Below are 14,729 nucleotides of genomic sequence, written 5' to 3' on the forward strand. Positions count from 1 at the left end.
TACTGAATCTTCTGCCTGAAGTGATTGCCACCAGAAAATCCATCTTCATCAAGAGATGTGTGAATAAGGGTGAAACTATGGTTTAAATGCAGTCTTCATCAGAGCCGCTAAAATGAGATTGAAGCCCCATGATGGGGTAGGTCTCAGTATCAAAGAAAAGGCTAAGCTAAGCCCTTTCAATAACTTTCCTTGGGCAAAGACCAAATGGCTGCCCACTAGAAGGTGAAAACTGCTAATTAATAGAAACAGTCACCACTTGTCCATGCAAGGAGCTGAGAAGATAGTCCTAATGTCTTTCAAGAGAAAAGCTACTCTAAAATAGTAGGGATCTCAAAAGTTTCTGGAGATATTCAACAATACTGGCCTCAGGTAGAGAATCCTTTCCATTTTGTGGTATAGTGTTTTCTTGTGGAATCTTTCCTACTATTGCTAAGGATTGTATTGCCACTGAAGATGCCTTTTCTATGTCTGTCATTTATCTAAACGGCATGTTGTTAGATGAAAGGATACTGGATTGTAGTGTTTGATTCTGCCTTCATCTTAAGTAGGTAGGTCTGGGAAGAGATGACTATGGACACACAGGCATGAGGCCATCTGGAGAATGCTCAGAAACCAGAACTATCTAAGCCACTTGGGAGTAATCAGGATAATCAGCTCTGGTTCGATCTTCTAAGAACTAAGGGGACCCCATCCCACCCAGCCTACTACCTAGCCACTCCATAGAAATTCCTGGCATAATCAGGATTCAAAAAACCCAAGACTTTACATGTCAAGTGCCTCTATTGCTTTAGTGATAGAAATGTAGCCGTGTTAGTCTGGGGTAGCTGAAGCAAAATGCAGGACAATGTAGCACTTTAAAGACTAACAAGATGGTTTATTAGATGATGAGCTTTTTGATCTGAGGAAGTGGGTCTGGCCCACGAAAGCTCATCATCTAATAAATCATCTTGTTAGTCTTTAAAGTGCTACACTGTCCTGTCTATTGCTTTAGGGAAACTCATATCCCCGCTAAGTGCAATATCTGCTGGTCCTTTTCAAGTAGAATTTCTCAGGTGCTTACAAGGAGCATGGTACCTGTTTTGTGGTACTAAGGGGCAAGAGTATCCCAAAACCAGAGCTGATCAATAATGGTGGGAGCATTCTCAGTACCAGAGAGGTTACTGAACAGGCTTATCTGTGGTGATAAATCCAAAGTTATGTATGCCACCTATAAAATGATGATGAAAGACCTGCTGATGCTGCCTGTAGTTGTCAATGATGTTGAATGGATGAATAGTTTTACCTATCTGTGTAGTCTGTTGACAATAAGAGGTTCTGTATCCAAAGATGTCACTCACTGAATTGGTCTTACATCACTGGCACTTCAGCAGAGACCTCTGTTTGAGAAACACCATGTTTGTGTAGCAACTAAGATACAAGTGTTCAATGTGGTAACGATGGACAAGTCTATTATGTAGAGATAAAACATGGCCATTAGAAAAGGTGAGGAAAGGACATCATCTAAACAGTTTTCAGTGTCAAAAGTTAAAGTCATAACATTTATTGGTTTGATTCTGTTACAATGGAGATTCTACTTAAAAGATCACAGCAAGTTGCACTCTGGCTGGATGTAAGGAGCCTGAGTCATCCCATACTGGATCTTATCAAAGGAAGAAGAGCTACAAAGGACTATTCAAGATGGAAGCTCATTCTGTGTGCTACCACAACATAGCCATGTGAAGCTACTGTTGTTGCCCTAGATAATAATTGGAATCCACACTGCACTACTGGGTACTCATATCAAACTGTTAGTTCTTATTCAAGTAATGGTTCCTAGGTATATGTGGTCCATATGCCTGACACTGGAAGATTTTTGGCTACTGATCCACACCTATTCCCTTTGCCTCCTCATGTTCTGAAATAAAGGCATAAGGAACAGTGGTGTGGATTCGATCATTTCTACTGTTCCTTTCTACTTACTACTTGTGGTCTGAGATGGCATCTCTTTAACTGTCCACAACTTTAGCTAGCTGGTTTCTAAAATTTGTAGGTAGTTTGAAATAGCTTGTAATACCTATAACATAGATAGTTTTTATAGCTAGTTTTATACAGTTTTCATGCCCATGGGCTGGAACCAGTTCACCAGGGCTAGCTCCTGGTGGGTCACTTCCACTGTATTCACCTGCGCCTCTATAGATACAGGCCCATGCTGCTCCCATTAGCCATGGATCACTGTTTCCGGCCAATGTGAGCTGCGGGAAACGGTGTCCTGGTCCACACTGCTTCACACAACTCACATTGCCTGGAAATGGCGATCTGTGGCCAACAGGAGATGCAGCCACCTGTATCTGCAAAGGTGCAGGTGAATACAGTGGCAGCCACCTGCCAGGGGCTAACGCTAGCAAACTGCCACCGTCTTATTGCCCACCCCTGCTGTAGACCCAGAGCAGAGTAAAAATCAACTCCGATTTGAAATTTGTACCTGAAATAAGAATAGCTGTTTAGAGTAAGATTTTCATTTAACAAGTCTCTTAAAGGATTAGAACTAGCTAACTAAGCATTTTTTATTCATTTTACTTCAGTAACTTACTTTGAGCTGACTATTTTCATTTGCAACCACTTACATTCTACTTTTTGTACGTAATAAGAACACTTATTATTAGGTCCAATGTAAATAATTGTTACCTGATGGGTGTGGAGGGTGGAGGAGGAAGCAACCATTATGCATATCTCTCTTTCATTGATAATGTAAGCTAACCTTATGAGCTTTCTCTTTGTAAATTTTTTCAAAGAGCAAGACAGATTTATATAGAGTCTTGATCCCTTTTGCTGATTGGTTTCCTGGGTGCTGAGCCCACTAGCTGAGCCCTCATGGAGTTGAACTGTTCAGCATCTGTGCTACTCTGCAGGGGGAGACTAGATAATTTGGCCCAGCAGGACAGGGTGATAGGTATCCCCAAAGAGCAGGAAGGTGGGTGTCAGAAGCATGATCAGAACACCTAAGGGAACTTCTGTGATTGCAGCCTGTCACAGTTTTCACAATATAAAGCAATAAACAGCAGGCTCCACCAAGCATCTGCACTGGGATTGTGTTGTTCAACATATTCATAAATGATCACGAAAAAGGGGTAAAACAGAGAGGCGCAAAGTTTGCAGAAGAAACAAAATTACTCAAAGTCCGAATATGACTGTGAAGAGTTACAAAGGGATCTCACAAAACTACATGACTGGGCAACATAATGGGAGATGAAATTCAGCACTGATAAATGCAAAGCAATGCACAGTGCAAAATATAATCTCAACTATGCATACTAAATGATGGGGTCTAAATTAGCTGTTATTGCTCATTAAAGAGATCTTGGAGTCATTGTGGAACAATCTCTGAAAATCATCTGTCCAAATAGCAGTGGTGGCAACCAAAAAAGCTAACAGACTATTAGGAACCATTAGGAAAGTGAAAGATAGCGAGACAGAAAATATCCTAATGCCATTTTATAAACTGCTTGTACACCCACATCTCAAACACTGCATGCAGTTCTGGTTATTCCATCTCAAAAAGAATATATTAGAATCGGAAAAGATACAGAAAAAGGCAACACAAATGATTAGGGATATGGAACAGATTCCATAGGAGGAAAGATTAAAAAAAACTATACATATTTCTACAATACAGTAGAAATGTGGTGAAGAACTGAAATTTGAACAGAAATTATCAGAAAACACGCTAAATATAGTAAGAGACCCTGAATCAAAATACAAATATCACGTAAATAATGAATACCTTGGCCTTTATAAGACTTGTACAAGAAAAAAATCTCAAGCAGCATTTAAAAATTCCAAAACGAAGGAGCAAATGCAGGTAGAAGAAACCCATAACCAAACAGGGAAAATGGATGGGAAGCACAAACATACAAATTTCTAAGAAAAATATGAACTGGTATCTTTCACTTATGAAAAAAGGAGCCTGTCACAGAATCAATCATTGTCTGGCTATACTGAAAGGAGGAGACGTGGCATGGGTTTAATAAGGCCGCACCTTTATTATTAGAAGTCTGGGACTATCTGGCAGATAAAAGTGCACTAAAACCGGGAAGGGCTTCTTCCTGTCTCCCTGCTCACTGTCCTGCTTCCACTTTGGGCCAAATTGAGCTGTGCATCAGAGCTAGGTCTCCCCTGCTACATAGCCTGCTCAGTGCAAAACAGAGGGTTAAGGCACTGAGCTACCCCTTTTCAATCCCTCATTCCCAGGGGATGAGTCAGCGATCATGACGACCTTTCTGCAGCAGTTTTTCATTCTTCCTGTCCCAGAAACCATAAAGCACAGTTCACTTTGCCCTGCTGGGTGGTCATTCAGCTCTTGCAGATCTTGTTGCAGATCATACTTACTTTGATACGTCAAGCAGAAAATCATTCAGTTCAGTCTGTTTGGCAAGACCCCTGCACACCTGAGAGAAACACATTATACATTGTTGCTATTCCAGGAGAGCACTGGACTCATAATGAAACAGCAGGACAAACATTTTAAGTGTCTAATCTGTATATAGACAAAGTGTACACAACTACATATCAACACTATAAAACATACTAAAGAACTAATACAGGTTAGCATGTCACGCTTCAAATTTAAGTATCTTTCTTCAGAGCTGGGGAAACATTAACATGAATGAGCAATACATTTCACCATCTTTGCTAAAAAATATTGCCTATTGTTCAGGGCTGTAAAATTCAAAAGTGCCACTGATTCTTAGGTGAAATGAACTTTACTTATTGTACTTCCATATCAAATTCTACAATCTTGCTCAGAATGCTAAAAGGGTTTGTTTTCTGTGTATCCATACACTGTTCCTTCATGACTTCTCTCAGCTTGCCTAAGTTGCCCATAAAGGCACCCAATGAGTGAAATGAAGCAGAATTGCTAAAGACTCCTTTTCCCCATGCTTTTTCTTTGGGGATAGTAATAGGATTACAGAGACCAAGTACAATTATCAGTGCAGGGAAAAGAAAATCTTGCTGTATGAAATGGAAACTTTGAACCCCATTGCTACTTCATCATATTTCTTATTAAAATTCTTTGAATTTTACATCAATATACTCCTGGAATGTTCATGGAAGTTTGCAGAAAGAATACAGAAAATGGGCTTTTACTGGTATGCGCCTTTTATACCATAAAATGCCATTCAAATATGACATTTTACCCATGCGCCAAGTGGGCGTGAATAACTACACAAAATGTGAGAAATTAGACCCACAGTTTCTACTTACGAACTTACACAGTAGGTATAATAGTTTTACTTGATGGTTTCTTAAAAGTGCAATGAAACAAATGACAATTAGGTTAAGGGATGATTTGATCAGTCTTTGGAGAACAAAAATTTGATAATGGGTTCTTGAGTCTAGGAGACAATGGTATTACATGTAAGCCAATGGTTGAAGTTGAAGACAGACAAATTCAGACTGGAATAAAGTATGCATTTTTAACAGCGGGGACAATTAGATATTGGAACAACTTACCAATGGTCCTGATAGAATCTGCATGACTGCCAACTTTTAAATCAAGATTCAATATTTTTCTAAATCAGGGGTGGGGTACCTTTTTTGGATTGGGGGCCACTGACCCACGGAAAAATCAGTCTAGAACTACACACAAAAACCCCTCACTGATGTGACACTCAACTGAGAAAGAGAAAGACATTCCCAACATTCCCTTTGCTCATCAGAGCCTAGTAGATTTTGTGTGCTCCCACCCCGGGGGGGAGGAAGGGGGTTTGAGGAGGGGCTGACCAGCAGGTGGACTGGAGTGCCAGCACAGGCTCCCCAATGCAGGGGGGGACCTGAGCAACGGGGGCCAGATTTAAGCAAGCCTCGGGCCGGATGCAGTCTCTGGGCTTGAGGTTCTCCACCCCTATTTTAAACTATAGACTCAGATTTTTAAAGAAAATTAGGCATTGCTGCACCAAGTCTTGCAAAGCCTAATTGATTTAGGAGCCTACATCTCACTTTCAAAATGGATTTAGGCATTTAAGGCAATAGGCAATGGGATTTAGATTCGTACATGCTTAAATCCCTTTTGAATATAAGTTTTAACATTTCTAAATCAGGTGTAACACTGCTGAGTGCAACCATGCTTTACACCTTTAAAATCTGGGCCTTGCTCCAGTTCAAACAGGAATTAATTCAGTGTTTCCCTCTGGGCTCTTTTATGCCAGCATTCAGATTAGATAATCACAATGATCCTGACAAGCCTACAGTAACGAATTCAGACTCACCTGTACTTGATGTATTGCTACCGAGGCCCATGCAAGATTCGCTGTTGCAACCTGTAACAAAATGGAAGGAACTGTAACTCTGAGAAAAGTCTACTAAATGTCACACCAGTTCTATCATACTATTTTTTGATGCAGCTGTTAAATGTCTTTGAATATTTGAACACTTCACCTGCAGATATTTTTTAGATCATAGACAGGATCGATATTTTGCAGGGGAGGGAGGACAGAAATGTATTTATGAAAGGTGTAACATGACTATCAGTATTTCACTGTCCTAAAGGATTCACCTATCAACAAATGCAAGATGGGATCAGCCCTTCAAGAACTCAGGTGGCCTACATCTACACTGCAGGCTTTTTGCTCAATAACAGGTGTTCTTGCGCAAAATCTTGCAGAGTGTCTACACTGCACGCACATTCTTGCTCAAGTAAATTTACAGTGAAGTGTCCGAAAACAGGGCTTCTTGCACAAGAGTTATTCTTCTCCCCACAAGGAATAAGCCCGCTTGCGCAAGAACTATTCCACAAGAAGACAGTGTGGACAGGCAACAGGGACTTCTTGCGCAAGAAAACCCTACGGCTAAAATAGCCATCAGAGCTTTCTTGCGCAAGGGAGTGTCCACACTGACATGGGCGCTCTTGCGCAAAAGCAATTCTCTTGCGCAAAAGCACATGGCAGTGTGGAAGCGCTCGTGCGAGACCTTTTGAACAAGAACTCTTGCGCAAGAAGCCTGCAGTGTAGACGTAGCTGAGGCGTTTCAAAACATACATTTCATACATTATTAAAATGTTTCTGCCACACAATGAAAGATCCCATGACAATGAAACAATCTTAGTGAGGACCAATCCAGTCAACCCCTAATACTTCTAAAGGAAAAAACACTACTTATAGACAGGCACTGCTTTATTCACCCCCATTTGTGTTGCAGAAGAATCAGACATGTTCACTAAAACAAGACTATTTTTTAAAGTATGTCAGTTTCTAGACAACATTTCAAACAAATGTGATGTAATTTGTAGTTATATGAGATGTGCTACCAGGCATAATCTCCTATCCATAAAACACATACGTTTTATTGGGAACAAACAGAATTGTAAAAAATCTACTGCTATGTATTCTATTAATATGCATTTTTTCTATAACTGCTTAGATTTTTCTTAACTGCTTAACTGTAACAACACTTTTTGTGAGATAAAATTAGAGGCTACGTCTACAATGGCCCCTTTTTCGGAAGGGGCATGCTAATTTTGAAAGTCAGAATAGGGAAATCCGCGGGGGATTTAAATATCTCCCGCGGGATTTAAATAAACATGGCCGCCGCTTTTTTTCCGGCTTGGGGAAAAGCCGGAAAAAAGCGTCTAGACTGGCCCGATCCTCCGGAATAAAGCCCTATTCCGGAGGATCTCTTATTCCTACTTCAAAGTACTACTTCAAAGTAGGAATAAGAGATCCTCCGGAATAGGGCTTTATTCTGGAGGATCGGGCCAGTCTAGACGCTTTTTTCCGGCTTTTCCCCAAGCCGGAAAAAAAGCGGCGGCCATGTTTATTTAAATCCCGCGGGGGATATTTAAATCCCCCGCGGATTTCCCTATTCCCACTTTCAAAATTAGCATGCCCCTCCGAAACAGGGGCCAGTGTAGACGTAGCCAGAATGTTTAAAAGGACACAAAGCTCTGGGCTACATTAAGGAGTTATTTCAATATAACAAGTGAAGTGTCCACGACTACCAAGCCCATTATTTTGAAATAAGGGGCTGGTTATTTCAAAATAGTAACTCCTGCTTTCGAGGAATAACCTGTATTTCAAAATAGCGGTAGTATGGACCCTCCACTACTGCTATTCTGAAATAGTTACTCTCCAGATTCATTCAAAGTAATTACTCCCCAGTGCTTCCTGAGGCTCTAAGTCAAGGTAGCATGTCCACCGTAAGGGAGCCTGCCTCAGTCTAATTTCAAGTACTCCCTGGAGGGTGGACACGTTATTTTGAAATTGTTATTTGGGGAGTTATTTATTTTAAAATAATTTCCTAGTGTAGTCATGCCCAAAGATATATTAAAATGTTTTACTCCTAATCTAAGAATTTTATATAGCATTATTTAGTTATTAAACAAAAAGCTAATGAATTATTGGAAATGCGGCAATGAGCGTAAAGTAGATCCCAAATGTAGCGAGTGTCCAATCTATACCCAGCTTTGTACACACCAAAATATGTGTAAGACCCTACAGGAGTATGGTTTTATTAATGGCTGAAATTATTCTATAGAAGAGCCTGTACAGTAATGGTAATTCCATAGCTTTATTGCTTCATCACAAAGAGAAGGGGATCTTATCAACCATTGTCGGTTGAGGTAAAACATGCAAGCTATGCTGTCTGTCATGATTTTGACAGATCCATGTCTGATTAATGCAGGTAGGTATTCTTTATTGCCCTCAGCTCCAGGAGACTGATGTGCAAATGAACTTCTTGGGCAACCCATCTGCTCTGAATGGTATGTGTACCTAGATGAGTCCCCAATCCAACAACAACGTTAAATCTGTCTTTATGGTGATGGTTGGAACTGGCTGGATAAAATGGACACTGGCACAGACACTGTGAGGGTTTTCCAGATTGTTTGTTCAGTATATGTACGAGACGTAGAGAAGGCATCGCCTTGCATGACATGTCACAAAGGCAGAAGCTGTCATATGACCCAGAAGCCAAAAGACAATTTTTGTCAAAGTCTAGAGGCTTATTTGAATCTTTGCAGAGAAGTTTGAATGAGCTGAGAATGAGTCCATGGAGAGGTAAGCTCTGGCTGCTACTGTGTCTAAGGAGGCCCTAATGAATTTTACCCTTTGTACAGAGGGCAAAGTACACCTTTTCATGTTGACTTAGCCTGAGGAACAAGGACAAAGCTTCATGGTGGAAAGAACAACTCAGAAAATCCAGCCTTTGAGCAGCCAATTGTTGACGTATAAAAAAACTAAATCATCCTCAAGCACAGACAGGTGTCAAGCACAGCCAAAACCTTTGAGGATACTCTTGAAGGAAAAGAAAAAGCCAAATGGAAATACCCAACGCTGTTAGTGATCTTGGTTGACCAGAAACTGAAGGAATCTCCTTGTGAGAAGGATGAATCGAGATATGAAAAAATAATGTAACCTTAAGGTCAAGGGCTGAAAACCAATCTCCAGGATCGAATACAGTAATGGACTTTATAGCTGCAAGAGTCCCAATCCTGAATTTAAGTGTTTTCACTATATTGTTCAGAGGTGCATGTAATATATGCCAACTTGAAGGGGAGCACCCATAAGCATAGTAATCAAAGAATAAATGCTTTGAAAAAGTTGACCAGTGTGAAAACACTACATATTCATATAGCAAAATATAGCTTTATAGGAAAGTTAAAATTGAGCTTGCATAACATCCAATTAAACAAGAGCAGTTTCATTCCGTAACAAGAGTTCATGCACTTCTAGTCAAACATCTATTGATCTTGAGCTTTCACTGACACAGCCTACCACAAAGGTGTTGACTTTGAGAACATGTTATTTTAAAATTCATAATCAATAAACAATTGATAACAATATGCTTTAAATTATTCCCACAAGATGGAAAAGAACAATTAGAGAATTTTGTGTGTATGTACCGCACCTTCCAACTGTCGCTCAGAATTAGGGATGTTAAGTAGCAATTAATTTACTCGTTAAGTAGTCAATAGAATTTCCATCGATTATTTAACTAGTCGATAAACACTTCTGTGTTCCGCCTTTGAAATGTACAAGAGCTCCAGCGGGAAGTCCCACTGACTTCAGGCTCCATGTGGGGCTCTTGTGCATTTCAAAGTAGAAGAGCTCACATGGAGCCCGGGTCAGCAGGGGAGTCAGAGTCCTGCACTGGCCCCAGGCTCCATGCTGCACTTCCTCCCTGTGGGGGACTCTTGTACATTTCAAAGCTGGCAGGCCGCATGGAGCCTGGAGTCAGCTGGCGACTCCAGCATTTCAAAGAGGCAGCACCGCACTGAGCCCAGGATTAGCTACTGCTTTTAAGTACCTCCTCTTGCTGCCTCTATTTTATAGAGGCAGCAAGGGCAGGGGAAGTGACTAGTCAACTATCTTTTCAACTCTCTGATAAGCTTTTGCTCTTATCAGAGCACAAGGCTCAATTACCAAACCCCTCTCCCCCCCCAAAAAAAATAACAACAAAAAACAGAAAACAAAATGAAGAAGGAAGTCTAGAATAGAAGTAGCTGGCACCATCTGGAAAGGGGGAATTTTAAAGAAACAGCTGCAGCATTTTACACCTTACCTCCTGGTGACTGAGATGGAAGGCTTCTTTGCCCCAATGCCGATACAGCTCCAGGATACCAATCAAATCACCAATTGCAGTGACAATTGGTAAACAAAGAACAGATTGGATCCGAGTCCCTGACTCCAGTCCAGTACCTTTAGGAAATCGTTCATCCTAAAAAATGCAAACAACGCTTCATCAAATACAAATATTATAACATAACATAATAAATAAATCAACATTTCTCATTTGCCTGGTTGAATCACTTAGCACAAACTGCAACATCCTTCACTCACATTCAAGACTTCAATCAAATATCTCTCCATGGTTATTTTACAGATACAAATGATCTTATCCAAAGTTTGTCAGTTATCAGATAAACTAAGTTTTGTATTTTATTTATTCATATCTCCTTTAACTTCACAGGCAGCAGAAATAGTACTTTATTGCTGAGGTTACACTGGTTAACCAGTTAAACATCCATATCCCTAATTGAATCACTCCCAAAGTCCCTGGAACCCATTCACTATAGTCAACATTCCCCTTGTAGAAAAGCAAACAAGAACAAGAGAACTGGGAGGGAGAGGAAATAAGTCAGGTGGAAGCATTCCTAACACTTTTCTCAACACCAACCCACAGGTCACTTTAACACTGCTCATTTGCTGCTGGGATAGACAGCTTCAATTCTAGAACATAAATTAAACAGAAAAGATTTCTTCTGAGCCGAAAGTGAATGAGACAGCACATGTTGTGCACATATGGATATCTACAATCTTTGCAAATAAATGTCTATTTGATAAGAGAAAAGCTGCTGTGCTATACTGGTGTCGGGTGAAAGTATAAGTCAGCGGACATAATTCACACATTTTTCCCCTTAAAACCTGTAGAATTTGATTATGAACATGAAAGATACATATATAAAACATTAAGATATTCACTGTAAAATACTGAGAAAATTTTAAGGTGGTGCTGATAAGTAATGTCATGCATTAATTAAATCAAAATGTGATTAATTATGGACAAGTCTCTTTAGTATTTGGACTTGCCATATCGTCTAATCTGAGGGTTAGGAAGGGAATTTTTGCTCTCATGCTTTTTTTCTCCCAGCGTAGCTATGGATTTGTACTGCAAAGTAGTGTTACTGCCCTTCTCTGGCACAAAAAAGTTATTTTTTTGAAGAAAAAAAAAAGCATAACATTTGTAAAAGTTCAAAATTATATAAGGAAGAGTTTTCATTAAACCAATGTAGACATAGAAAATACAAGCTTCTGATCAGACATTACTCGTATCAATGTACATTATTTGCGGTATGAAGAATCCAGTTTATATTTCAACAGTAATACATTTTAGAAAGAAAAAAATGCATGTATTTCTTTAAAAAGAGAAAATAATTTACCCCTAGAATATCCTCTACTAACAACGTTTTTCTGTATTTGGCTACATATGCAGATATTGTGGTGCCAAGTGCAATGGGTCCTGCAGGAATGAGTCGTGGTTGTCCTTCCTTAGCTCCCGGAGGTGTGAACACACAGAGGCTCTAATCAGAAGAAACAAAGAAAATTCCATTAGGAAGTTTGACTGTATTTGCACATTAATTTGTGTTATTATGTACAATAACAAAATAATAACAAATAATAAGAATTAAAGGATAAATTAAAAATAATTTAGGTAGATCAATTTTTGAGCTGATGACAATGAAACTAAGGTGGACTGATGGCCTCAGCTTCATTCTGTCAACAACTGCATCAAGAGATAGCAGCAAATTCAGTCCTGGCATGAGTGGATGCAACACCGATTGCAGTCAATATCAGCCACAGTCACTTACATCAGGGATGGTTTCTGCCCTTTTCAATACATTATATATCATACATAGAACTCAAGAGCAGCAAGTGACCCAATAACTGAAAACTATTATTTTGTAAAGATGCATTTACTTTCATTTTTTCACTGTTAAACTTTTGATAATAAAGAAAACTCCAAGCTCTCTTTTCTCTTCCATATTACTTTCCCATCTCTATCTCCACAGACAAGTGGCTTTGGACTGCAATTTTATCCAGGCAGATAGACATTTGAACCTATGTGTAGCAAAACTGAGCAAGTATAGAAGTGTTCCATTCATGCATTGTGATTTGCTACCTTTGCTACCCAAGATCAATCAGAGCTGATTACGTTGCTGAAGACTCAGAAGCAGTTATGACAACTTTCACATTATGAACGGCGTTCACAAAACAAGTACATTTCATATAAAGCTGAAGTATAAAAAAAGATAGCATTACTAAAGTAAATGAGTGCCAGCACAGGCACAAAGCTTCTGGCTACACAGATCCAACTGCAGAATCAAGGCCTAAGGGAGACAAGACTAGTGCTTGGATTTTATTCCTCTTTATTACTTAAAAACCAAGTATAAAATAAATAGATTGGACATACCACTAGCATACATAGAGGCCCACCGGACAGTCTGCCACATGCCCATGTCCCAGTGAGAGTCTAAAAGTCATGTTCACAAGGATTTTCGGATTAACTGCATTCTGGACAGGAAATGGACTAGATGATTACCATCTTTCATTTCAGGTGTCTTTTGAAATAGTTATGGAGTACTGCAAGATTTTAATTAATAGCTGCATGATCCCAAGCTGCTGTGAATCAAAATAGCTCTACTGTCTTCAATTAGGAATTAGCTCACAGTTTTAGTACTATTTTCCTGTTAGTGTGATGACAGCACTATTTGAGTTACTTTGTGTTGTTCGTCACTATTCACACCTATTTGGCTTTTTTCACTAGAACAGTTTATGCTGTACTAGTCGTATGATTTGAAGATTTTTTCAATCACTCAAAAGCCTATTACAAGCTGTTGCTCATGCCCAGGAGGGCTGACAGACTTGCTGTGGCTCTAGGCAAGGGGCGGGAGGGCCAGCTTTGTGCACCCTAATGAGTGGGGCCTTGAGCAGAAGGGATGGGACTGGGGACAGCCAGCCCTCAAAGCCACCCAGAGAGTGCTGCACTGGTACTCCCACCCCCAGGCAGCCCTAAGAGCTGCCTGGAGCATGCCACACGCTGTTCTGGTGGCAATTTAAAGGGCCTGGGACTCTAGCTGCCACTTGTGAATTATTAAGCCCCTTTGCTGTTGGTGGGCCTGCTGGTAGCTGAAATACTGTGCAAATGGGCATATTGGCTAGACAATTAGCTATAATGTTGAGTAATGGGTTAAATAATTACTTAAGTTATATTTCTAGAAAGCAGAACCCGTCTACTTCATTTACTCTTTGCCCATTAGTCAAAATAAATCCACATATACCATTCTCTACTATCAGAATGTTATTTTCTCTTTTCTGCTCCCAAGAACTTCCCCTTTACAATGATTTCTTTTTTACTTTTCAAATAATCAAATCAGATACCCAAAGTTAAATGGCAAAATAATAAAGCAATATTTTAGTAACTGTCAGTGTTACAGTCACATACGACTATTCTATGCACAGGAAGCAGAATATGTCAAACCTTAAAGTGAAATCACGACTCTACTGAAATTGATAACAACATATCCACGGACTGCAAAGGCCAGCATTTCAGGTTCTTATTTTTACCTACTGCTGGTAGTTATATGGCCCCTGAAACCATAGTATCACAGTGGCTCACAATCTATCTGCGCAATCACTCCCAGTGAGGTAGGGCAGTGCTATCATCCTCATTTTACAAATGTTGAACAAAGTAACAGAGAGGCTAAATGACTTGCCCAGTCACACAAGTAGAGTGTGGCAGAGCAAGGAATCAAATTCCGGTTTCCTAAGTCTCTAGGCTAGTTGTTTGACCACTGGACCATCTTTTTTTTCTCATATTTTTACATATTCTTTACATTAATAAACCCAAAGCACTTCTTGAAGAGACTCTTTTTAAATAGACAAAGGATGGCTTATTACTGGTTTGATTTTGAAACCATTAGCCCAAATGGTTTGATTTATTTAAACAGTAAATTCAATAAAACAGTTTGAACCTATAATGATATATAGAATTTCCATAGAGTAAGTAACAGCAATGTGTTAACTAGCAGTATGATTTTTGATGAGAAATAGGAGATAAATGAAGGATAAAAGTTCTTTATTCATGCTAATGTCCCTATTAACAAAATATGGAAACAGAAATCAGAAAAGACATACTATTTAGGGAGCAATTTCTCTAAACAGAATGGTACTGCAAGCTTTTTCATTAGGAATCAGAAA

General features: G+C 39.6%; 1 protein-coding gene across 13 annotated transcripts in view; it reads right to left on the reverse strand.

Annotated features, from left to right (window-relative positions):
- PDE10A (phosphodiesterase 10A) overlaps positions 1–14,729 on the reverse strand; it is a 562,198-nt gene that overhangs the window by 53,176 nt on the left and 494,293 nt on the right. For all 13 annotated transcript variants that reach the window (XM_075924600.1, XM_025179482.2, XM_075924597.1 and 10 more), the window contains 4 exons: positions 11,912–12,052; positions 10,534–10,689; positions 6,246–6,296; positions 4,366–4,424 (listed from right to left, as the gene is read on the reverse strand). In XM_075924600.1, coding sequence (XP_075780715.1) covers positions 4,366–4,424; positions 6,246–6,296; positions 10,534–10,689; positions 11,912–12,052 — 407 coding nt within the window. The remainder of the gene's footprint in view (positions 1–4,365; positions 4,425–6,245; positions 6,297–10,533; positions 10,690–11,911; positions 12,053–14,729) is intronic.

The sequence above is a fragment of the Pelodiscus sinensis genome, chromosome 3, assembly GCF_049634645.1.
Source record: "Pelodiscus sinensis isolate JC-2024 chromosome 3, ASM4963464v1, whole genome shotgun sequence".
Lineage (NCBI taxonomy): Eukaryota > Metazoa > Chordata > Testudines > Trionychidae > Pelodiscus > Pelodiscus sinensis.